This window comes from Typopeltis vanoorti, chromosome 22 (assembly GCF_054136105.1).
Source record: "Typopeltis vanoorti isolate ZY-2024b chromosome 22, IOZ_Tvanoo_1.0, whole genome shotgun sequence".
NCBI classification, from domain to species: Eukaryota; Metazoa; Arthropoda; class Arachnida; order Uropygi; family Thelyphonidae; genus Typopeltis; species Typopeltis vanoorti.
The window spans coordinates 52,871,489-52,896,667 of NC_143570.1; the positions used below are offsets into that span (position 1 = coordinate 52,871,489).

General features: G+C 35.7%; 1 protein-coding gene across 8 annotated transcripts in view; it reads right to left on the minus strand.

Moving 5' to 3' along the window:
- LOC150094422 (tyrosine-protein phosphatase Lar-like) overlaps nucleotides 1-25,179 on the minus strand; it is a 1,380,317-nt gene that overhangs the window by 35,707 nt on the left and 1,319,431 nt on the right. For all 8 annotated transcript variants that reach the window (XM_090412197.1, XM_090412199.1, XM_090412204.1 and 5 more), the window contains 2 exons: nucleotides 22,438-22,514; nucleotides 8,125-8,259 (listed from right to left, as the gene is read on the minus strand). In XM_090412197.1, the coding sequence (XP_090268323.1) occupies nucleotides 8,125-8,259; nucleotides 22,438-22,514 (212 nt within the window). The remainder of the gene's footprint in view (nucleotides 1-8,124; nucleotides 8,260-22,437; nucleotides 22,515-25,179) is intronic.

Here is a 25,179-nt window from a genome sequence, read left to right on the forward strand (position 1 = left end):
TCAAGACTGCCACGTTTAAACTCGGCAGCCCATTTCTTAATTGTTGAAAAACAATGGAGAAGAGTGCCATAAACTTTTATGAACTTCTTTTGGTGTTAAATCTATTACAAAGAATTTTATAACCGCACAATACTCAATTTTATTCATTTCAAGGGATACAGACAACACTTTTGCTTGAGACAGCTGTATAAAACACACTACTTGATAGAATGACTTGCAATTTTACATGGATGCTTATGACAGTTGTACCAACTTAGAAAAAAAAAATTCTTACCAATAGTGTTGCCATCTATGGTTGCGGACAAGAACTTTTCAGACCACCCTCGTAAGTTTATGAATGTTCCATTTAGAAAGGTTACATGCTAAACTACAAAGCAGGAAATCATGACCAACTGAGGAGTACACTAAGTTCAGCAGAATGGTATAGATTGTTGGATGGGAAGAATATTGACAGTGTACAGGAATCATTTAAAAAATACTTAAGTGATCCAATATCAGAATGTGTCCCAAGAGTTTCAAGAATAAATAGGGTAGGAGTCAAATGGAAGTGTAATGTAATTAAGCAAGAAATTCATAAGAAATGGATGATGTGGAAGGAATACCGTATGCATAAGAATGAGGTCCATTATGAAAATTATAAGTACCAGGTGGAATAGTCACAATTGTTGTATGGAAAGCAAAGTCTGGGTATGAAAAGAAACTGCCGCAAGTTAAAGACAACCCACAAGAATTCTATCAATATGCTGCAAGTAAAAGAAAGAATAACTTTTCTGAATGCAGATAGTGTGAGGATGACAGATGCAGAAGAGGTTGTTCAACTAATGAGTGCCCATTTGTTAAAGCTATTAACCTGTTATATACAACATTGAATTCACTGCTACCACTTCACTGAATGAAGAAACTCAGGTGTATGAAGAGGAGGCATTAGAGCTGTTGCACAAACTGAATAAGAATCCAGCAATAGAGACTGATGGGATATCACCATGGGTGCTAAAAGAGTGTTCAGATAAACTGCTATTCCTTTCACTAGGCCATATAATTTGGGTCTCAGAACAGAGAAGATTCTGCAGGAATGGAAAGAATGTACGGTAATCCCATTGCACAAGGGCGGTGCAAAGACCAATGCATCCAACCATCAACCAATCAGTATCACAATAGTGGTGGTGCAGATTATGGAACAATTACTTAGGACTCGTATTGTGAAATGGGTTGAGAGTGGATATTTACTTTGTAATGAACAGCATAGGTTTACTATGGAAAGGTCATGTTTTAGAAACTTGCTCACATTCTATAATAATGTTACCACTGAATTAACAAGGGGCAATGGATACACCATGATTCTTCTTCTTCTGCAGCTTTTCCCAATTAAGTAAGGTCGCTGTTTGTGGTAAGTCTCCTCCACAACCGCCTGTCTTGGGCTGTAGCCACATCCAAGTTCTTCATCCTCAAGTCCCCCTTCACCATCTCTTCTTTGGCCATCTGTGCTTCCCCTGCACATCCATCTGTATGACCTTTCTTCCCACATACTCTTCCTCCCTCCTCATCACATGACCAAACCGTCTCAACCTAGCCTCCTGTATCTTTGCTCCTAAGTTCGTAACTTTCGCCATTCCCCTGGATGCACCATAATACTTTTGGATTTTGCTAAGGCTTATGACAGAATACAGCATGGAAGACTGTTGCATAAATTGGAGAATATGGGTTTGGATTATAAAATATTAGCATGGATGAGAGGATGGCTGACTGACAGATATCAAAAAGTGGTATATGGGGGATGTGAGTCTGCAAGATTTAAGGTAACTGGTGGTGTGTTCCACAAAGATCAGTCCATGGTCTATTGTCATTCAATCTGTACATTAATGATATTGGTAAGAATTTGACAGGCGACATACAACTATTTGCTGATGATGCAAAGATAGGTAGGGTAATCAGGAATGCTGCTGATATGCAGTATTCCTGATTCCTGACTTGCAGAATGAATTGAACAGGCTGGAATTGTGAGCATGGGAATGTGGATATCAGTAAATGCAAACTCATGCACTTTGACGTGATTAGATATTCAATGTCGTATTATATTGTTGGGATCAGAGGCAGACTGGGTCTAAAAATATTGGTTGCCAGGAGACAAAGGAGGCCCACCCACAACTATAAGGCTATCATTTAGTTTTTATAAGAAATAAATAAAATTTTGGAAAAAATACATAAGGGGGGAAAAAAGGTACAATTAAAATTTTTGCAAAATAAATGTTTTTTTAAAAATTTTTTTTTAGTAATTACAGTGTACATATATTGTACATATTACTGGGCAGTATACAGTAGATATTAAATGTCAATACAGATTGTTATAATTGAATTAAATTTTTTTTTTTAATTTTAAATAAATGGTGGATATTTTTAAATAGTTGTTTGTACCGAACTAACAGGTAGTTCAAAAGAATATATATCTTGCAGTCCATTATATTAAGAGCAATTGTTTGAATTCACTAGATAATTGTGCTAATCTGTCAATAATTGCTTCTGCATCCAATTCATCTAACAATTCCTTTTCAATGGATAGCAACATGTATGTATGATTCCAAGTTCTCCTCAGACAGTGAATTTCTTAGCCTTGTCTTTATGATCTTTAGCTTTGAAAATGTCCTCTCACATTGGACTTGAGTAACTGATAGCGTGCAGATGACTATAAAGTTCATAAAGGTTATCATACACCTTGTCATGAAGTCTGATGGATGCCAGAATTTTTAGTATACATGATGGGCAAGTGCTACAAATTTTACACTTGTTGCAACTGGAATCATATTCTCATCATCATTAAGCAATGGCTTTAATACATAAAAGTTCGAAGCAAAAGAAAACAATTCCAATATTACTTGATCTTTGCTGATTTGTGGAGACAGCTTAATAATACCTTCCAATGCTTCATCTTCAAGCCCCTTCTCTGCAATAGTTTTAAACTTTGCTGGGTCCAAGCAAGATAAATCTTTATACACCTTTTTGTGTTGTACAAAGCGTAAATCTAGAGACTGGACAACATGGTCCATTATTAGGTTAAACACATTTACTCGAAAATGAGCTAGAGAATCTGAAGAATTTCCTTCATCATCTATAAGCTCATCTTCCATTCTCTTCTTCCTCCTCTGCTTGTTAACTGGCAATGCTGCTTGCTGTTTCCAAAGAGTCAATTTCCAATGTTTGATTTTCATCCATATTCAACTGTGAAATCTTGTTATTACATTTATTTACAAATTCCAGTGCCTTGCTGTGAACTTTATCAAATGTTCTTGTCTGTTCCTTCAACTTTCTTGTAGATGAATCTATTAAACTCCATGCAGTAAACATATCTAAACCACTTGTCTGTAAATAACTTGATAACGGGGCTGTAGTTTCAAATGTATACAAGTAAGTAAATGCTGTCAATATTGTTTCAAACTTTAGAAGACTTTTAAGTAAAACATTTGCTTCTTGTTTTCTTTTTGCATCAAACTTGTCTGAATCTCGTATCACTGATAAGCAAGTCAATACATTTACAAAAGTCATAATCAAAACTTCCAAATATAGTTGTTGCTGCATTGGATTTTCCTAACCATCTTGTCTCACCAATCATCTTTAATCATTTCATTTTTTCTTGTCCTAGATGTTTTCCAATAACTTCTATCCATACAGCCATTCTCATGTATGATGTTTTCACAAAAGTTGCTAAATTCTGGAGCAAATTGAAAAAAGAAACTGCAGGCACGCAACATTTTGTTGTTTCGGTTATCACCAAATTCAAGACATGACATAGCACCATATATGAACATGTTGATCAGCCACATCAGTAAACCATTATACTGGCCAATGTAGCTTGCAGCTCCATCTGTACTATTAGATAAACATTTTTTTGGGGATCAACTTTAAGATGCTGTAATGTTTCAGTCAATAGATCAAAAAGTCCCTGTCCTGTACCATCATCACTTGGCACAACTGAAAGTAGTCACTCACAGATAACACCTTTAAGGACATACTGAATAATAATGCTAAACTGATTGATGGATGAACTATCTTGTGTTGAATCAACTTAAATAGAATAATATGTTGCTTGAGAAACTTCACAACCAATTACACACAGAAAACAAGCTACACCACAATCAAACTGGTGTGTTAAAGATACTGACCAACTGCTACAACAATTGTTGGCCTGACCTCTGGTGGGAAAAAAAAATTATACATCAACGCTAGAGTCCTATTATTGGTGTTATCTGTTGGTTGTAGAAATACATTGGGAGTAACAACAAGTATCTATCTATATACATATATTAACATCATGATTATACTTGTACATTCCAGCCAGTTGGTATGGAATGGTTTCTAATACTAGTTGAAGATTGGTTAGAGTCCTGACTTATGTTGGATCTTATGTATTAGGTAGGCTGAATGTGTGGCATCAAGATCCTTGGAATTTTCATGTCATCTTTGTTGTTGATATTTGGGTGTTGATATTTATCAGGATTTCACAGGCTTCGTTAAATTTCCTTTCATACCAGGTTTTTGTGTGGTGTAAAGAGTGGGTACTTTTCCAGTTGATTTGGTGTAAGGTGTTGAGCGTGTGGTCTGAGAGGCCTGCTTCACCATAATGGTTATATTTAATGTGTCTAATGTGTTCTTTCTTGCGTATAGGGATTGTCCGTCCTGTTTCACCAATGTGCGGTAAGTTACAGGTGCAGCGGATGTAATAGACTCCAGGATGTACTAATGGGAGGAGAGGATCCTTAGAGGAGTTGAATATGGTTTTAAGTTTAGTGGGTGGTTTAAAGGTGGCATTGAGGTTATAATGTTGTAGGATTCTGTTGATTTTTATTGATAACCCTTTAATGTATGGGATGGCTATGGTGTGTCACTGGCCAATACATACATGCTAACTCATACCACCGCCCATCACAAAAATATGGAGTCATTAACACCCTTAAAAACAGAGCTACAACAATTTGCTCTAATCAACAAGCCCTGAAACAAGAACTAAAAATCATCAGCGACACATTCATAAATAATGGCTATAACAAAAATACTATTAATAAAATACTCCATAAAACAACAATAAAAACGAATCCAGATTACAGTAAAACCATATACGCAAGAAAGAACACATTAGACACATTAAATATAATCATTATGGTGAAGCATGCCTCTCAGACCACGCGCTCAACACCTTACACCAAATCAACTGGAAAAGCACCCACTCTTTACACCACACAAAAACCTGGTATGAAAGGAAATTTAAGGAAGCCTGCGAAATCCTGATAAACCACCCAAATATCAACAACAAAGCTGGTATGAAAATTCCAAGGATCTGGATGGCACACATTCAGCCTACCTAATACATAAGATCCAACGTAAGTCAGGACTCTAACCAATCTTCAACTAGTATTAGAAACCATTCCATACCAACTGGCTGGAATGTACAAGTATAATCATGATGTTAATATATGTATATAGATAGATACTTGTTGTTACGCCCAATGTATTTCTACAACCAACAGATAACACCAATAATAGGACTCTAGTGTTGATGTATAATTTTTTTTTTTTCCACCAGAGGTCAGGCCAACAATTGTTGTAGCAGTTGGTCAGTATCTTTAACAAACCAGTTTAATTGTAGTGTAGCTTGTTTTCTGTGTATAGTTGTATGCTCCAGATGATGACCTTGACATAAAGGTCGAAACGTCGAATGTAGATTTTAGTTATATTAAACTAAAGTTTTTATTCAAACACGGTAGTTGTCTCCATAATTTTCAAAAAAAAAAAAAAGAAAATGCATTCGGATCACCGTGTAAGCTTAAAAGAAAGGATTCACAACCAATTCTTTCTTTTATCATATTCTCCATAATTTGGATTAGCATGCTAATAGTTGTTTTATTCAGTTATGTAAAAACTCCACAATGGCCTTTACTTTGAGCCTTTCCTTGTTGTTGTAATTGTTTGATTCTTTGTGTACTTATTTTGTACTGCAGAAACATGAGCTGCCATAATGGGGTCATATTTTGCATCAACTGTACTGTAGCTAAATTTTTTTTTATTAAAATAGTAATTACAACATAAATTTTAGTTGCATACAGTAACAATATTGGAACTTCTATTATATTTTCAAGCTACTAAAAGGTCATTAACATTTTTAACATATTGTCTAATGATTAAGGGGCCTACTTGCCATCGGGCTAGCTGACACCCTGGTCAGTCTGCCACATTCTCTCTCTCTATATATATATCAGTGGTGTCGCATGCCCATTTCAGTTGGGTGTGCTGTCATAAATTATGCAACCCGAGCTATAAAATTCACTGTTTGACTGTATGATTACATTTTTATCGATGTATGAAAGTTTTAAGAGTGTATAGAACGTCAGTGCTCATCTTAATTGGTCTAATGCAATTAATTATAGGATAGCTTTGAATACTTTAATTTATCAATTAATTGCAACCAAATCTGCGCAGATGTTGGACAATGTTTGTTTTAAGATACTGTATATTAAAAAACAATAATGAAGAAGAATACTATATTTGGTTGGTATATTTGAATTACTCAAAGGTGTAAAATTTGGAAGTGAGGACAAGGCTTACCTCTTTCGACTACAATACTGTTTCTCATTGTAAATATGGGCAAAAAAAGTTATAAATTTATCGAAAATTATATATAAAAAACTTGTCTATATTACTCGTATAAGGGGGGCCCACTTGCCACTGAGCTAGCTGACACCCTGGCCAGTCTGCCACTAGTTGGGATTATGCTAGAAGAAACTAATCAGGCTAAGGGATCTTGGGGGTTAGTAGATAACAAGTTAAAGTTCAGGGGCCATGTAGCAAAGATTACAAAAATGTACCTTAAAAGATAACTGCCATGCTGAAACAATCTTTCACATGTAAAGATAAGGATGTCATTTTTGCCTCTTTAGAAGGCCTTGATAAGACCTTAGTTATTGGACTTACTTTCACAAGTCTGGTCTCCTGGTTTCTGTTGTGATTCATATACAGTGGAAAGAGTGCAAAGGAATGTGTTAAAAATGATATCAGGATTGTGGAACTGATTATGAAGACAGATTGAGAATTTGTAGACCGCAGACACTAGCAAACAAGAGAAAGAGAGGGGGGTGATATGAGTGACACTTATACTTCTGAAAGGGTCATAACAGGATTTCAGTTGATGGATTATTTCATTTTATGGAGGGTGGGGAAAGAAAAGAAGGGCATCCTTGGAAGCTGAGAATGAATGCCACTAAGAAGGGGATGAGGGTTAGATTTTTCTCTCATAGTGCGTGATTGGAATGGACAGCCACTGGATGTTGCATGTGCAAGCAGTGTGAATGAATTCAAGAATAAGTATGATAGCTGGTGCATGTAATATGTGGCCTCCCTCTATGAGTTCCTGACTCACTGGAGGCCTCTCTTGATAATAATAATAATATTTTATTATTAGTATTATTTCACATCTCCAGGGAGTCCAAAGACTCATTGAGGGAGTACTCATCTACAACTCTCAATCCACCAACTGACTGCAACTACACCAACGCCATCTACCGCCAACCAACCACCACTAGTAGTATTTCCATATACAATCACAAACATCCATGCCCACAGTGGAATTCGAACCAGCAGTCTTTTGGCTGGAGAGTAGATACACTAACCACTCGGCCAGCCATCGTGGTTTGTCCATGTATTGTCAGCTCAAGCACTGCATTGTTTCCATGAGAGATAAGCCTCAATGTAGATATTCGGATTCATTGTTAATAAGGTAAATGCTCTATACAAAGAATGTTAATAAATAAAACTCCTTTGGATAATGATCAGAAAAGAAACTAATATGCTTTGTATTATTTTCTAGGGATCTGTGAGAAAATAAATGAATACCAGTTATACACAACTGTAAAAATTCCACAACACAATCTAAAATAAGTTTATTTCCAACTCATGCTAGGACAAATACTTATTAAGAAATTTGGCATGATCACCACAGTTGTCATGTCACTGCCACAAATAAAGCACTTGAGTGAAGAATTCAAATGTGGTTGCTATTCTCAAATGTCATTTTAAATTTTACATATCAGCGTATAGACAACTTAATGTATTAATTTGGGAATTATTCATGTAAATGCTTACCCTAGCTATTTCTTTCAGTTTAGTTAACATAACTACAATATTAGAATTATGTTCCCATAGCATTCTCCAGAAGTCTTCTGTTGTTTCTGCTAATGGGCCCTGGGTAGCAATGTAGGCATTTCGGTACCTGTAACCCTATATGAAATTTAAGAAAGCAAATTTGAACTGTCAAAAATAAACCAGCAACTTATTTTCGATATTAATACAGATTCACTTTTTCAAAATAATATTCCCATAGCTCAGGAAATCAAAAATGCAAAAAAGAAATATTAAGAATAATAAGTAATCTTTTTACTTTCATTGAATTATTACCTTAATTCAATAAAAAAAAAAAAAAATAAAATCAACAACAACAACAAAAATCCCTCTCACATGTATTTAGAAACATTCACATTAAACATTTTGTCTGCAAAAAATTCTTATCCCCTTCTCTAGACATGTATAGGCAATATACATAATATGAAGTCCTGTAACTAGGGTGGTACAAGCAAGAACACTGCCCATGACACAGCAAAATCACAGGTACAACAAATTATGCAAAATTATGAACAAATACATACACAAGTTGTTAAGCATATATATAAAGAGTTTATATTTATATACTAGTTCATGTGGATTGACAGGATATTCAGATATTTGCTGATGATGCAAAGTTTGGGAGAGTTATAAAAGGTGATGGTTATTTCATGTCCGGTCTGGGACGATTTAAAAAGATTTCTAGCCTGAATGAATAGGGTTGCAGTAATAATGCTAATAAGTGTACAGTGCTGCAGTTATTTACATTCATTATTAAATACAGTATGTAGCCTGCTGCATATGAGAATGTCGGATGCAGGGCTGTATATATTGTACTGAAGAAATTTGCTCCATGAGATGGATGCGTTTCATGATCTGCTCATGACGACTGACAGAAGCTTTTGTTCTAAAGGCACAAATTACTGGGTACAGATTTGGTTACACAGTTCTAATATGATGGAATAACTCTGGAGAGTGTCTAGAGAGGAGTGATCAGTGCAATAATGTCTGATATGACTATAGTTGAAGAAGGCTGAGGAAATATAATAGTTGTAATGTGTGGAAAGGCTTATGTGTTGGCAACAGTACGTGTTAATTTATTTTCACATTATTGATGACAATACACAATAATAAGAAAATAATTAATATTTATTAACTTAATAGCTGATATTTCGCTGGTATTATATTGAGCATCTTCAGAGCACATGAACAGTTTGTCACAGCACAAGAAACAATAAAAATTTGGTGTAACAGTGGGACTAGTTTAAAAAAATTTTAACAGACAACACAAGAAACTAAAGTCCTAAATAGGCACCATCTATGTTGGAAAAGGAGAGAAAACAAGTATTAATTAGATCTTACAAATGACTGTCTCCCAGATTTTTGGTAAATTTATACAGCCATATTTGTTGAGGTTTGGAGTATGTTTTAAAGCTGTCACTGATTCCAAAAACAATCTCTCTGACTTATAATGACTTCTGTGTAACATTTTTGTTTTCTGCCATTTGATCTTGTATGTGAAGGGATATCCAAAGCATGGTCTGCTAGACCCGACTTGCCATAACAATAATGCCAGATGTATTTTTTATGGTGGATGTCAGCAGTTCTTCCTGTCTGTCCATAGTAAGCAGGTCACAAGAACAGGGCACTTCATAAACTGGATGTGATAAAGAACAGAATTTGTCCTTAGGTGAACAGATGAGAATTGCCAATTTGACATATGGTTTAAATATGGTGCATAGTTGATATTTATCAAGTGCTCTAGATATCTTTTCAGATGTGCCTTGAATGTATGACAGTTTTGCTGTTGTCTTGTGTGACAGGCAAAGGAGTGGATTTCTGGGGAGCATTTAGTATTTTTTCTATGGGATTATAGCTATTGGCTAAGAAAGTGTGATGCAAGTGAGTGAGTTCAGCAGTAAGAGCATTGTCATTGGAACAGATAGCTCTAACTCTGTGAAGTAATGTTTTTAGGATACCACATACTGTTGAGCTGGATGGTGGTGTGACTGTTCATGCAAATATTTTCCTGTATGCATGGGTTTTCTATAAACAGAAGAAGATAATGAACCATCTGTAAGCCATGTGATTAGTGTCTCCAGGAAGGGCAGACAGTAATAATTAGCTTCCTGTTCCATTGTGAAGTGGATTTTAGGGTGTTGGCTATTTAAATGCACTAAAAATGTTTCCAATGGGTCTGGACCATGTGGTCAAATAGCAAACCCATCATCATCAACATAGCATAGACAAATCACTGGTTTGAGAGTGGCTGTATTCATAGCCAGCTCCCTCAAGTGTTTTATGTAGAAATAGGCTAAAGGAGGGAGCCCATTGCTGTCCCATCTAGTTGTTTATATATCTTCCCTTTCCATGCAAAATAACATGCATGTATTGTAAATTTAAATTATTATTTTATTTAAATTAAGGGATATTACATCCCATATTGTTTCTTAGCCGAATATAGAAACTATATAAAGTTCAGTGATTCCAAGCGTAAGCAAATACCTGGATAGTGCAACACCTGACCCATTTGGTGGTGCAAACTGAGGCAACTCATAGTAAGAGTGGAGCAAGCTCCGATCACTATTCTTAGTATTTACCCATAATGTGATATTACATCTCATATGGGATGTAATATGGGATGTAATATCCCTTAACTTAAATAAGTTCATGTCGCCGAATTGAAGCCTTTGGCTCTTCATATAATTAGTAATTTATTAGGACCCTTCTTGGCAATTCTCATAGAAGGGATGTAAGTTCTGTTCGCTACAAACTTGGTATTAACTAGATCTACCTGCTCACTGATGAGACCTCAATAAATGTTGAAACCGGTCTGGATAGTGACCTTCTCTCATAATGTAGAACAGTAATACCACTCCCAGGAGCTAAGTTCACATTATGAGTAAATACCAAGAACAGTGATCGGAGCTTGCTCCACCCTTACTATGAGTTGCCTCAGTTTGCACTACCAAATGGGTCAGGTGTTGCACTATCCAGGTATTTGCTTATGCTTGGAATCGGCGAACTTTATATAGTTTCTATATTCGGCATGAAACTCTGCGTTTCTTATTCAGCTAAGAAACAATATTATTTTAGTATTATTTCGTGACACTTCCAAGGAGTCCAAAGACTCATTGAGGGAGGACACCTACTCTACAGCTCTTCCTTCCATCTTCATCATCTACTGCCCACCACTACTATTTTTTTTGTCTGTAAATTGTGAAATAATTCAAATATATCTGGGGGGGGGGTGACTTTAGCAAATCAAGGGTTTCAAATTAACAGCACTGGTGAATAGGGAAGTAATATCAAAACTAATGATTATGTCTGAATTTTTTAAGATATAGTTTCCTAAAATACTTTTTAGGTGAACAGAATTTTTAACAAAGGAGGGAGAATTATTTTTGAGAGCAGCTAGTAATTTAACTAAATGTTTAGCAATTTCTATCTGGGACTGTTTATACTATCCACAATAGGGTGTACCGTGTTTGTGATTGCGTTGTGAATTTATATTGGTAGCCCTAAACAGATGAAGCTGTTAGCACGTTAAGTCGAGTCAAGGATATAACTTTGTCATTTACTCCCAGGAAAGTTCCAAAAGTCAAAATAATGGCTTCTGTTGAATGGGAAATATATGACCTGCCTCTAGCAATACCCAATAATATTTGTTTGCATTTGAATGTGGTGGCCAACATCTTAATCCATTCCAAGCCTCCCAAAAAAAGGAAATCAGTGCTTTAAAAGAGCTATACAATAATAACAATATTGTCCTAACTAAAGCAGAGGGTAATGCAACTGTGGTGAAGAATTTAGCTGAATATGAAAGCAAAATGCACATACTTTTACAAGATCAGTTTACATAATAAATCATAGGTTGTGATCCTCTCAAAAGAATAAAGGTTTGCAAATTATTGAAAAATGTCACTTCCTAACCAAAAGAAACAGTCAACAAACTTAAGCCTTTCCATGTTAAAACACTCAGAATATATGGAGCACCTAAAATTCACAAACAACGTGCACCCCTACATCATATTGTGAATAGTATAAACAGTCCCACATACAAACTTGTTAAACATTTAACTAAATTACTAGCCACCTTCACAAATAATTCTCCCTCCTTTGTTAAAAATTATTCACCTAAAAAGTATTTTAGAAAACCATATCTTAAAAAATTGGCAACTCTCATCCGTTCACCTTAGGACAAACTCTCTTCTTTATCACATCCAGGAATTTATAAAGTGCACGCTTCTTGTGACCTGGCTTACTATGGATAGACAGGAAGAACTGCTGACATCCACCTTGGCGAACATAAAAAACATCCGGCACTATCGTTATGGCAAGTTGGGTCCAGAAGACCATGCCTTGGATATCCCTTCACATACAAGATCAAATGGAAGAAAATAAAAGTGCAACACAGAAGTCATAAGTCAGAGAGATTGTTTCTGGAATCAATGGCAGCTTTAAAACATACTCCAAACCTCAATAAATATGACTGTATAAATTTACCAAAAATCTGGGAAACAGTCATTTTAAGATCTAATTAACATTTTCTCTCCTTTTCCAACATAGATGGTGCCTAATTAGGACTTTAGTTTCTTGGGTTGTGACTTCCAATTTTTTTAAACTAGTCTCAATATTACACCAAATTGTTGTTGTTTCTTGTACTATGATAAACTGTTCTTGTGCTCTGAAGATGCTGGATACAATACCAGCAAAATATCAGCTAATAAGTTAATAAATATTAATGATTTTCTTATCATTCTATGTTGTAATTAATACCGTGAAATTAAATTAACATATAGTAGTAGTTGTTGAAATATAGTAGTTGATGATTTTGTGGCTTACTATGTGGGTGGTATGTATGCATCTCATTGTTTAAAAATGTGGTAGGTGCAAGATGGGTATGTGTATGCATGCATGAAATGTAGGCAGTGGAAGGTGGTGGAAGACATGTCTTGATCTCAGGATTTAGCAGCAGCTGAGAAAGTACTTTAGAAATGGATGATTTTCAGTTTGTGGATGCCAGCTGTTTGTTGGAGGGTCGAGATAATGTTAAAGATGTGTTAATGGATTTAGCCTTGGGCAGTTTAGTAGATGCAGATGGCTTGTCTGGTGGCCAAGATTATGTGTGCAAATGTAAATTGAAAGCAGAACATGTGGAGAGAGAGAGAGAGAAACAGAACTGCTGAGAAAAGAGATGGAATGAATGAAGACTGAGTTGAGTAAGGTTAATAAAGATCTTATGAAGTTAGAGAGGTTGACTAGTGTGAGAGGAACAAGAGTAAGCGTAAGAGAATGGCATCAGGCAGCAAGGGAGAGAGAAAGACGATAGAATGGAAGAGAGGAAATTATGGAAAGTATGAGAGAGAGTGTGGAAGCAAGAGATAGAGAAAGAGTGGAAGCCATAAGAGTCGGGAAGATGCCAGTCAGAGAAGGATGAATGAATCTGTTTCGAGTATAATGCATGGAGGTTTGATGATTTGGAGTGTGCAGAGTAGAGTGCCAGAGGAGTGTTTTCTTAGTGAAATGATAGTGTGGCAAGAGGTGGAAGTGTAGAGCAGATGATAGTAATGGTTGGGAAATGACCTGAGAGGTAATGCAAATTGTGTAGTACAGGACTTGAGTTGATGTTAGAGAGAGTGCCAGCAGAAATGTGTCCTGATAATACAGAGTGGAGGAGAAGAGTAGTGATGACGAATGAAATAACAAAAATGTGCAGGAAAAGAGGTCTGGAATATGTGGATGCATGGAGTACATTTGAAGATAGAAGAGAGCTGTATGCAAGAGATGGATTACATTTGAATGCAGAAGGGTGCAGCCAATTTTATAATACAGAGTGGAGGAGAAGAGTAGTGATGACGAATGAAATAACAAAAATGTGCAGGAAAAGAGGTCTGGAATATGTGGATGCATGGAGTACATTTGAAGATAGAAGAGAGCTGTATGCAAGAGATGGATTACATTTGAATGCAGAAGGGTGCAGCCAATTTTATAATACAGAGTGGAGGAGAAGAGTAGTGATGACGAATGAAATAACAAAAATGTGCAGGAAAAGAGGTCTGGAATATGTGGATGCATGGAGTACATTTGAAGATAGAAGAGAGCTGTATGCAAGAGATGGATTACATTTGAATGCAGAAGGGTGCAGCCAATTTTGTAATACAGAGTGGAGGAGAAGAGTAGTGATGACGAATGAAATAACAAAAATGTGCAGGAAAAGAGGTCTGGAATATGTGGATGCATGGAGTACATTTGAAGATAGAAGAGAGCTGTATGCAAGAGATGGATTACATTTGAATGCAGAAGGGTGCAGCCAATTTTATAATACAGAGTGGAGGAGAAGAGTAGTGATGACGAATGAAATAACAAAAATGTGCAGGAAAAGAAGTCTGGAATATGTGGATGCATGGAGTACATTTGAAGATAGAAGAGAGCTGTATGCAAGAGATGGATTACATTTGTATGCAGAAGGGTGCAGCCAATTTTAAGAAAGAGGGATCATTAGTGCATGGGAGATAAAGAAAAAATTGTTGAGAGCAATGACAAATTGTATACCTTGTGTGAAGAAGAAAAATCAATTGGGAGTCAGGACAGGGAAACTAGAATTGCACAGGTGAAATGTTGCAGGGATGGCTTCATGTGGGGATAAGTGGCTTGAAAAATAAGGGGATGTACACTATATTACAAGCCAAGTGGAGTATGAGGGGAGTAATAATGGTTATAAGAATACTGGCAATACGTGTATGCAATTCCTGTATGCAAATACCAGCATTAGGAATAAAGGGAATGAGTTTGTGACACTGATGGACTTAGTCTCTTCAAAGGTTGTTGGTATCAGTGAACCTTAGTTAACTGAGGAGGGATAGAAATTGAAGGGTATAGTAAATTTCAGCAGGTGGCAGTGGTGGAGTGTTACTCATGATAAGAGATGAATTGTGCACTCTCAGGGTGCAGAATTTCAGTGGCAATAATACTAATGGCTTTCAGAGGATATGGTGTGAGATAGATGTTGAGAAGACAAAATATTTAGTGGGATGTTTCCACAAACCAGGGAATAAACATGGTGATGAGTAGGAATTAGTTTGGCAAGTGCAAAGCAGGCAATCATAATGGGGGGACTTCAACTAAAGTGATATAACGTGAGCAGAGGAGACAGCATGCATTAATAAGGTAGCTGAATTTTTGGATTTCTTGATGGACAATGGTCTTAGGCAGCAAGTGGTGAAGGGAACACGAGGATCGAGAGCTTTGTATTTAGTCATAGCATCAAAGGCTCTGATTATGATCTGATTTTTTCTTTATCTTCCATGCTAGTGCATGGAAGATAAAGAAAAAATTGTTGACAGCAGTGACAAACTGCATACTCAAGTGAAGAAGATAAAGCAATTTGGAGTCAAATGGATGGCAAAAGGAATAAAAGGGAAACTGCAGAAGAAAAAGACATGAAATGCATATAAAGAGAGAGGCAGAGAACAGTCCATTAGGGAATATAAGGCTGATATATAAACCAGGAAAGTGACTAGTATTGTGAGGATAGAAAAATTAGAATATGAGAGGATATTGGCACTGCAATTCAGTGAGAATCCAAAGGAGTTTTTTGCTATGTGGTGAGTAGGAGAAAAAATGAGTGGACAGATTCCCTTGCTGGGTGGAGATGGGAATTGAGTGACCTCAGCAGATGACATAGTCGAGCTATTTAATGATCACTTTCTTCCATCCAGTGTTCTATCCTGTACAATAGGCTATATTTCTTGAAGGATAATGACTGGTGAAGTGTTAGAAGTGAATGAAGAGGATGTATTCCAAATACTGAGCAGGCTAAATATCAATAAGGCAGGGGGGACTAGATGGAATTTCACCATGTGTTTTAAGGGAATGTGTTATGGAAATGACTGTGCCATTAACTTGGCGGTTTAATGAAAGTCTTGCAATAGGGCAGATTCCTGGAGAGAGAGAATGGAAGTAGGGTTAGACAGTCCCATTGCATAAGGATGGTGGTAGCATGAAAGTATCAAATTATAGGCCTGTTTGTATTTCTTCTGTGATCGTTCTGATTTTGGAGAAATCAGTATTGGGCAGATGATGATAATATTATTTATGTAGGCCAGCATGGATCTGTTCAAGGGTGCTCTTGTTTTAATGATATGGTTACATTTTACAATAGAGTGACAAGAGCAGTAGATGATGTAAGGCATATGCTGTCATTTTTTTGGATTTTTTCAAGGCATCTGACAGGGTGCCGCATGACAAGTTGATTTTTAAGTTGTATCATATGGATTTGGATATCAGGTTACTGGAGTGGATTGGTGATTATCTCTCTGATAGAAATCAGATGATTGTATATGGCAGGTGGCAGTATCAAGGAGTAGAAAGGTTACAAGTGGAGTTCCAGGATTCATTCTGGAACTGTCCTGGGACCATTACTGTTCAATCTTTATGTCAATGATATTGTCACAGGACTACAGTAGAATTTCAGTTGTTTGCAGATAATGTGAAGCCTGGGAGGGTTTTTAGCAACAGTGCTGATGTTTTGGCTCTTCAAGAGGATTTGAATAAGCTGGGAAGGTGGGTAAATGAATTGGGATATCAGTTTAATCCAACTAAATATAAGGTTTTAAAATTTGCGATCCACAGATGGGATGCTTCATACTCACTTGGTGGAGTTATACTGGACAAAGTGAAGGAAGCAATGGATCTTAGGATGATTGTGGATAGAGATTTCAACTTTCGAGGACATAATGCAAAGGTTGTGAACACATCTCAGACAATTGTGGCAATGTTAAGGAGAACATTGGCCAATCAAGATAAAAGTGAGCTGGTTCCAATGTATAAAGCTTTCATCAGACCAGATCTGGATTTCTGTGCTCAAATCTGGCACTGGGATTTGAAGGGGATGAAGCAGCCATAGAGAGGGTGCAGAGACATAAAACAGAAATGATTTCAGGACTGTACAGCATTGATTAGTTTATTTTGAGGATAGACTGTTTTTCTTGTTTCTTGAAGGTTGGTGGATGGACACACAAAGAGTAGTACATTGGGAAGTTGAATCTAGGTTCAGGGTTCTGAACACACACACACACACACAAGCAGAGATAAGGTTATTATGCAGTTTTGATATGGACAATATGGATATGCACAACCAGATTTGTGCCCAATCTGGACAATTGGGCACAGATCTGGTTTTCTTTCCTTGGGCAGTGAGAAGATAACAGGATCCACCAGCAAGTGATAAAAATAGTATCACTTATATGGAATGCTTCCTATAGGGATATATAGAAGTGTGTGTTATAAAGTCTAGCTGATAAGCAGAATAGAGTGGATATAATAGAAATAAGTTATTCACAGAGTTTTATAGGATTGATACAGAATAAAGTTTTCAATCCATGGCAGAATGAGAAAGAGAGTCAAGAATGGGTGAAATGGGTTGCTAAAATTGATCATCAGTGCTTTATTGGAGAATGAGTTTCAGAAGACAAGCACGATAGGTATTGTACAAATAATGGTTACTGTGAACCTCCAACAATGCACTGCTGAATTCATGGAGATGCCTGAGGGAAAATAATAATAATCTGTTTCCACCTCCGTCAATTTGCCATATACTACCATCTAGCAAATGCCATCACAAGGTCCAAAAATATCATTTTATGAGTTCTATTTATCTAGTAAATTTGTTATTTTTTTAATAAAATGCAAGTAAATGACATGCTGTATAAACTCATACTGACTATCACAGAGAATCCTATAGCTATTAGGATTTTCTATTATATCAGGATTCTGTATTATAGCTATCAGGATTCTGTAGGATTTATAGTCACTCTCTTCAATACCTTAACCATAACTGCAAATATGTGGGCTAATAATATATATGTGGAATTGTCCACCTGCATGTGTTTTTCTAGCTGGTTTGTGTTTTACAGGATGAAAAACCTGAGTTTTCTGGAGGAAAAAAAAAAAAGCCTGCAACCTCAGTATGAGACCAGCCAGTTCACCATCAGATGAAAAATCCTGATGAAGGTTCTTCATTTCCTAGTCAGAATTCAAATTGAGCTCTTTAAAAGAGATTGACTATAAATCCTAGAGAATCCTAATAGATATAATATTGGTAGGTACTGTCGAGACAGACACTACGGAGGCTCTTCTACTAGCACAACTACTCTTTAATTTGTATATTAATTACATAGGGAACAATTTAAGGGGAAGATTTTCAGTTCTTTGCTGATGATGCAAAACTAATAGTTGATTAAGGTGATGCAAATATCCTGCGGGATGACTTAAGTAAATTGACATTGTGGATTAAGGATAATGATTATCAATTCAATGTTATGAAATGCAAGGTTATGCCTTTATTATTATTGCATCCTCCATGGAGTCGGCAGACTCATCGTGAGAGGTTCATTCAACTAACAACATATTTATCATACTGAATATTAAAATCCTTAACACTCCTTGCATTAACAATACATTCTGGTAATGCTTTCCATTCACTGACAATTCTCCATGTAAAAAATCTACACTTAACTTCCAGGGATGATTTCTGATTTTTCCCCTCTTGCCTTCTACTCTTTTTATAATCTCATCTGGATTAATCGAGTAAAATCCGCTCACTAACTTAAATGTCTCTATCATTTCAGGTTGTAAGATTACATACTATATATCACATTGATAGTAATGAATTGGATAGTGATGAGGCTAGGAACTTGGTGGTAATGGTGGACAGAGAGTTGAAGTTCAGAGGGAATATTGCAAAAGTGGGCAAAATAGCTGAAAAGATTAATTGGATGTTGAACAACACATTAACAAATAAAGAAAGGGAGGTTATTATCCATCTTTATAAGGCTATGATTTGACTCCATCTCGACTCACAATGGGTTGTGAGTAAGAAACCCAGTGATCAAACCTGTGCATGCACTGTATGCACAGGTGTTTCTTAGAGATTCCAAGACAAGGTACCAAGTTGGTAAAAGGTCTGTGGCATGCTCCCTATGAAGATAGATTGAGGGTGAGTATACTGCTAAATTTAGTTGATAGGCAAAAAAGAGGAGAGACAACAGAAATTTATAAGTTATTAAAGGGGTTTTTATAAGATTGAAACAAAACAAAATTTTTCGATACATGACGATTCAATACTTCTAAGGGTCGACCCTGGAAGTTGTGCAAGAGAATGGTGAATAAGAGTGTGCGGACTAGATTTTTTGGAGAGTGGTGAATGTGCGTGGATTGCCAGAATTAGTTGTGAATGCCCAGACAGTGAATGAATTTAAGGAGTAGTATAATAGGTGCTTTGTGTATAAAGGCTAGTATGGGTTTCCCACACTAGTGAGTGTTTTTCTGACTCCATGGAAATACCCATATATAATAACATGTTGATTATTTGGCCCCACAACTTTATTAACATTTAGGAAAACCTCAATACCCCTGTGGTTCATTCATTTCTGGTTCCAGATGCATTTACCTTCCTCTTTAAATAGTGCACAGTATCAGGATGAAATATGCTAACAAAGTGCAGATTTCTTTGAACTGACTTTATATATATAATATCAGTTCAAACATAATAATACATACATATCACTCCCACCTATAAAGAGTTGGGAATCTATATAACATTTGTACTGTGCAAGGGCTAAGAAATTTCTTCTTATTTTTTAATTTTATTTATTTACATATTTTTAACATAGTCCAGAAATCCTACTCTAGAGACCAAACATGGAAATTTTCAAGACACTTTAGGTCTCCAATAAATGATGCAGTGGTTTCACACTAGGTGATGAAATTCATTTCAAACCTAAAGACAATCACAAACATCTACATTCATGGCAGGATTTAAACCTTCAGCTTACTGGTTGGAGTATGAATATGTTAACTATTAGGCCAAACTCCTCTCATACATAATTTTTTTTCATTTTTCCTACTACAATTATCATTTTCTAGCTTGCATTTTATATTTCTTATGCATCTGATCACTGCCTACTGTCTCATATCATCTCCATTACAAATTGTTTTCCCAGATTGCCTAACTTTATCCAACTCATACATACAGTTGTACATCCTAACTAATTCCTATGTTATTATTATTACTATTATTCAGGCCTCCATGGAGTCAAAAGAGTCATCGCAGGAGGTACTTCCTAGGAAACACAGTCTATCAAGACTCATCGTGGGAGGTCCCTCCCAGGAAACACAAAGATTATCATACCACTACTTAAACTCATTGACTATTCTCGCTCTCACCACTCTATCAGGCAATGCATTCCATGGTTCAACCACCCTCCATGCAAAGAAACCACTCTTTACCCTCTTGCTCACAGTTTCCTTTTGCAACTTACGGGGATGGCCTCTTGTCATCACTCCTTCCCGCTATTCAACCAAGTGAAAGAACTCCCCAGTGTCAACCCTGTAACCACCCTTCAACAATTTAAAAGTCTCAATCATATCACCTCTCCTTCTTCTATCCACCAAACTCTGCAGTCCACATTCCCTCAGCCGATCCTCATAACTAACATTGTACAGTCCTGAAACTATCTTTGTTATCTGCCTTTTGACCCTTTCCAAAGTTAATATATCCCCTTCAAATCCTGGGGACCAAATCTGAGAACAATATTCTAAGTCTAATGTTCCATCAACATTCCAGTAGACTACGAAGCTGTTTGACCACCTTGGAATCACTCTCAATAAATGGTAGCAGTGTTATTGCCACTTTCACAATTACATCCTTTGAGACTATCAGCAAGTCCAACACCAAAATTTTGCATTTCTTTCATCACATGCAGTCTATATTTACCCTCTTAAAAGCATTACAAATTCAATCTCTTAGTTTCCATATGCTATTTCCTTCTTCCATATTCGTATCATTAAATCTGTCTGTGTGAATTCTAATGGATTCATTTCTTTTAATTGTCCAGTCAATATAATTTAAATATTATGTGATTACTGTCTCTTACATTCCTTGGTCTATGGCAATGTCCTATTAGATACACTATTCTATTCATTTCAATTCATGGTTAACTGAGTGTATATATATCACACTCAGTTAACCATGTTCCCTATAATGCTTAATAACCTTTGGGCACACCAAGAGTTAGTAACATTCCTTGCATTAGTACATAAATGTAGCAGTCTAAGTGAAGTTCCATAAATAAGGTTATTATTATTATTTCCCTTGCAATGTGCTGCCTTACCAATTCATAAATTTTTTGTCATCACTATGCTTTCCCAGGTATGACTGAACCAATTCTGAGACCATTCCATCTGCGCTCTCTCTCTCGAGAGAGAGGGAAGGTGAGTGCTGATTTAGAACAATTCTCTCTACTCTAGCTGCTATATGCCAGACTCCCTTCCTGTCTCTTGCTCTTTCACATCTCTTGCAATTATATCCACTCTAGTTCCATTGTTTCTTCCTATACTTCTATATCCCCCCTCCCACTCTCAAGCATTCTTTATTCTCACCTTATATTCCCCCCCTTCCTTATTCACCCACTTTATCCTTTCTGTATACATATTCACTTTCTCTCTCACACATATAACATCAGTTTATCCAAATGCCCAACACCCATTCACATGCCTCCTTAAAACCATTCTACTTTCTTTCAGTATAAGCTTTGCTTTGCAATTTAGCAATTGCATATCATCATCCCTGCTCTCCTTGTCATCTCACTGCAGTTATTTAGCCATCATGCCAATCATTATTGCTGTTCTTTTTTTCATTTTACCACTGTCATACATGTGTAATATGGTAACCACGATTCAAAATATGCTGTTATGCTAACCAGGAACAACACCTTTCTTAAATATTTTTCAACATAATTTTTCTGATGTTTCAAGTTAATTGCAGGTTTGATCACCACTAATTTTGGAGCCCATTCATTCCTTCTATGCAAAGTTTTAGTTATTTGTCTCACAGTGCCAACCAGAAAACTTATCTTATGCACACATTTATCTATCACATCCTTAACAACTGAATCTCCAAATAAATCAACACTTAACAATTCTGAGTAATCAGTACTTATCAATCTAATACAGTCATTCCGCAGTACTTCCCAACCCATCCTTTACCATAATCTTTCAATACATGAAACAGACAAAAGCTATTTTGTCTGATTATTTGAGAATGTCTTAAAGGTACATTCTCTTAAAAACAAAATTTCTCTATCACCATTAATGTATATAAGAATGTGACAACACAAAATTTAAATTTATAAAAGTGAAAAATCTGTTAAATCAAAACAACTTTGTAAACTGAATAAATTAAATTTCTAAATTAAAAACAGATGTATATAGCAATATATATTGCACATAACTCACATCAATGAAGCTTGCATTAATATAGTCAGACCCATCTACTCCCCTTATGGGCTGAAGGCACACCCTTGTTGCTTCATCTGTAAAGATGCAAAGTGGACTGTATATATAACTGCCATTTCATAAACATAACCTCATTTACAATGTATATATATATTGCTGTCATCATGATCACAGTCTTTTAAAAGGTCACAAATCACTATATCAAACATAATGTACCTTACTGACAGTGTAACTTATTGTCTTATTGTGCAGACAGTAAGGTACATAATGTACCTTACTGTCTGCACCTTAAACTCATTTACTTTCCATATCTCACCATATTCTCAGGAAATGAATTTTACTCACCTGGCACTCTGCAAGAAAAAAAATCCCATGCCCTTGCTTGTGTTCTCTTTTTACAACTCATAGGGATATTATCTCATTCTCCCCCCCCCCCCCCTTCCACTTTGAATAATCTATCATGTACAGGTATCCTTTGATTAAAGCGATTAATTAATCCCTCAATGTTACTGTGTATATCAAAATTGCGTTAATCAAATATAATAATCAATGGTCTCTTCTTCTTCCTAACATGGAATTTAGGCTAAGTGGCCTGTTCCAGTCTCATGCCATCTCTTTCTTGGTCTTCCAATTCTTCTTTTTCCACTTATTTTGTATCTGTATAATATTTTTGGTAGTCTGCTGTTGTCCATTCGATTTAAATGTTCTAGCCATTTTTGTTTATACTGTCTTATGTAGTAATTAATTGGTTTTATTTTCAGGGATTGTAAGATTTCTTCATTTGTTTTGTGGTCCCACTTGGTATATCCAGCTGTTTTTCTGAGGAACTTCATTTCTGCTGTTTGAATTAGTTTTTCATCTTTCCTTTTTATGGTCCATGTTTTGCTTCTTTATAGTAGAGTTGGTTTTGACAAGACATTATATAATCTGATTCTAGTGTGTTTTTGTACTAGGGATGGCTTAAATATATTATTTATTATGCCATTTACTTTGACAAAGTTTGATATTTTAGTGTCTATGTCTTTTTCTTCTTCATATGACAGATCATATCCTAAGTATCTGAAAGTGTTTACTTGTTCTAATATTTTATTATCTATCACTATTTTACTTCTTATTGGGTTTTCTCCTTTGAATGCCATTATTTTTTTTTTTTCTTTAGATATTATTATATTATATTGTTTTGAGATATCATTTAATAATTTTAATAATCTTTATAAATCATTTTCTGATGTAGCTAATACTATTTGATCATCTGCAAATAGTAGTGTATCTACTTAAATATAAAGAGCCAATCAGCTTCATTTCGGCGATATAAACATCATTTAAATTAAGGGGATATTAAATCCCACATTGTTTTAAAACCTAATAAGAAACTCAAAGATTGGAATCAGAGAGTTTCATGCTGAATATAGTATAATAAACTATAATAGTATCGGCGACTACTAGCGTGAGCAAATGCACATAGTCCTAGAAAGTAGTACAAACTCGGGCAGCTTGCAGCAAAGGTAGCAAAGTTCTAGGACTACGTGCATTTGCTCACGCTAGTAGTTGCCGATACTTTTATAGTTTATTATATTATATTTGGCATGAAACTCTCTGATTCCAATCTTTGAGTTTCTTATTCAGTTTTAAAACAATGTAGGATTCAATATCCCCTTAATTTAAATAATGTTTATATCGCCAAAATGAAGCTGATTGGCTCTTTATATTTAAGTAACTTAATGAGTGCACCTTTTTGACAACTCGTATAGCAGAGTATATAAGTTCTTTTTGCTATACCCTTTGGTATTAATTTGATCTAGCTACTCACTGATGAAGCCTCAATAAAGGCTGAAACTGGTCTGGGTAGTGACCTCCCACCATAATGTAATAACGGCATACATTTCATAGGAAATGTGTTTTTACATTATGGAAAATACCAAGAATAGCGATAAGAACTTTGCCACCTTTGCTACGAGCTGCCCGAGTTTATACTACGTTCTAGGACTACGTGCATTTGCTCATGCTAGTAGTCGTCGATACTTTTATAGTTTATTATACTATATTTGGCATGAAACTCTCTGATTCCAATCTTTGAGTTTCTTATTCAGTTTTAAAACAATGTGGGATTTAATATCCCTTTAATTTAAATAATGTTTATATCGCCGAAATGAAGCCGACTGGCTCTTTATATTTAAGTAACTTAATTAAATTAATTAAGTAACTTAAGGAAAATATCAAGAATAGCGATCCGAACTTTGCCACCTTTGCTACGAGCTGCCCAAGTTTGTACTATGTTCTAGGACTACGTGCATTTGCTCACGGTAGTAGTCGCTGATACTTTTATAGTTTATTATACTATATTCGGCATGAAACTCTCTGATTCCAATCTTTAGGTTTCTTATTCGGTTTTAAAACAATGTGGGATTTAATATCCCCTTAATTTAAATAAGTAGTGTATCTATCTTCATTTGCAGGGTCATTTGTATACCAAATGGGTTATACTGTTTCCAGATTGTTATAATTTTATTTATATATATATATATATATATTGAAAAGCAGAAGTGAGAGAGCAGATCCTTGTCATACTCCTCTTGATATATCTTTCCATTCTGAGATGTGTTCTAATTTAACTGCTATTTTATTTCCTGTATATATTTCTTGAATGGATTGTAAGAGTTGGTTTGGTATGTTTAAATCGGTTAATATTTTAAACAATTTTTGTCTACTAATTTTATCAAAGGCTTTTTCATAATCAGTAAA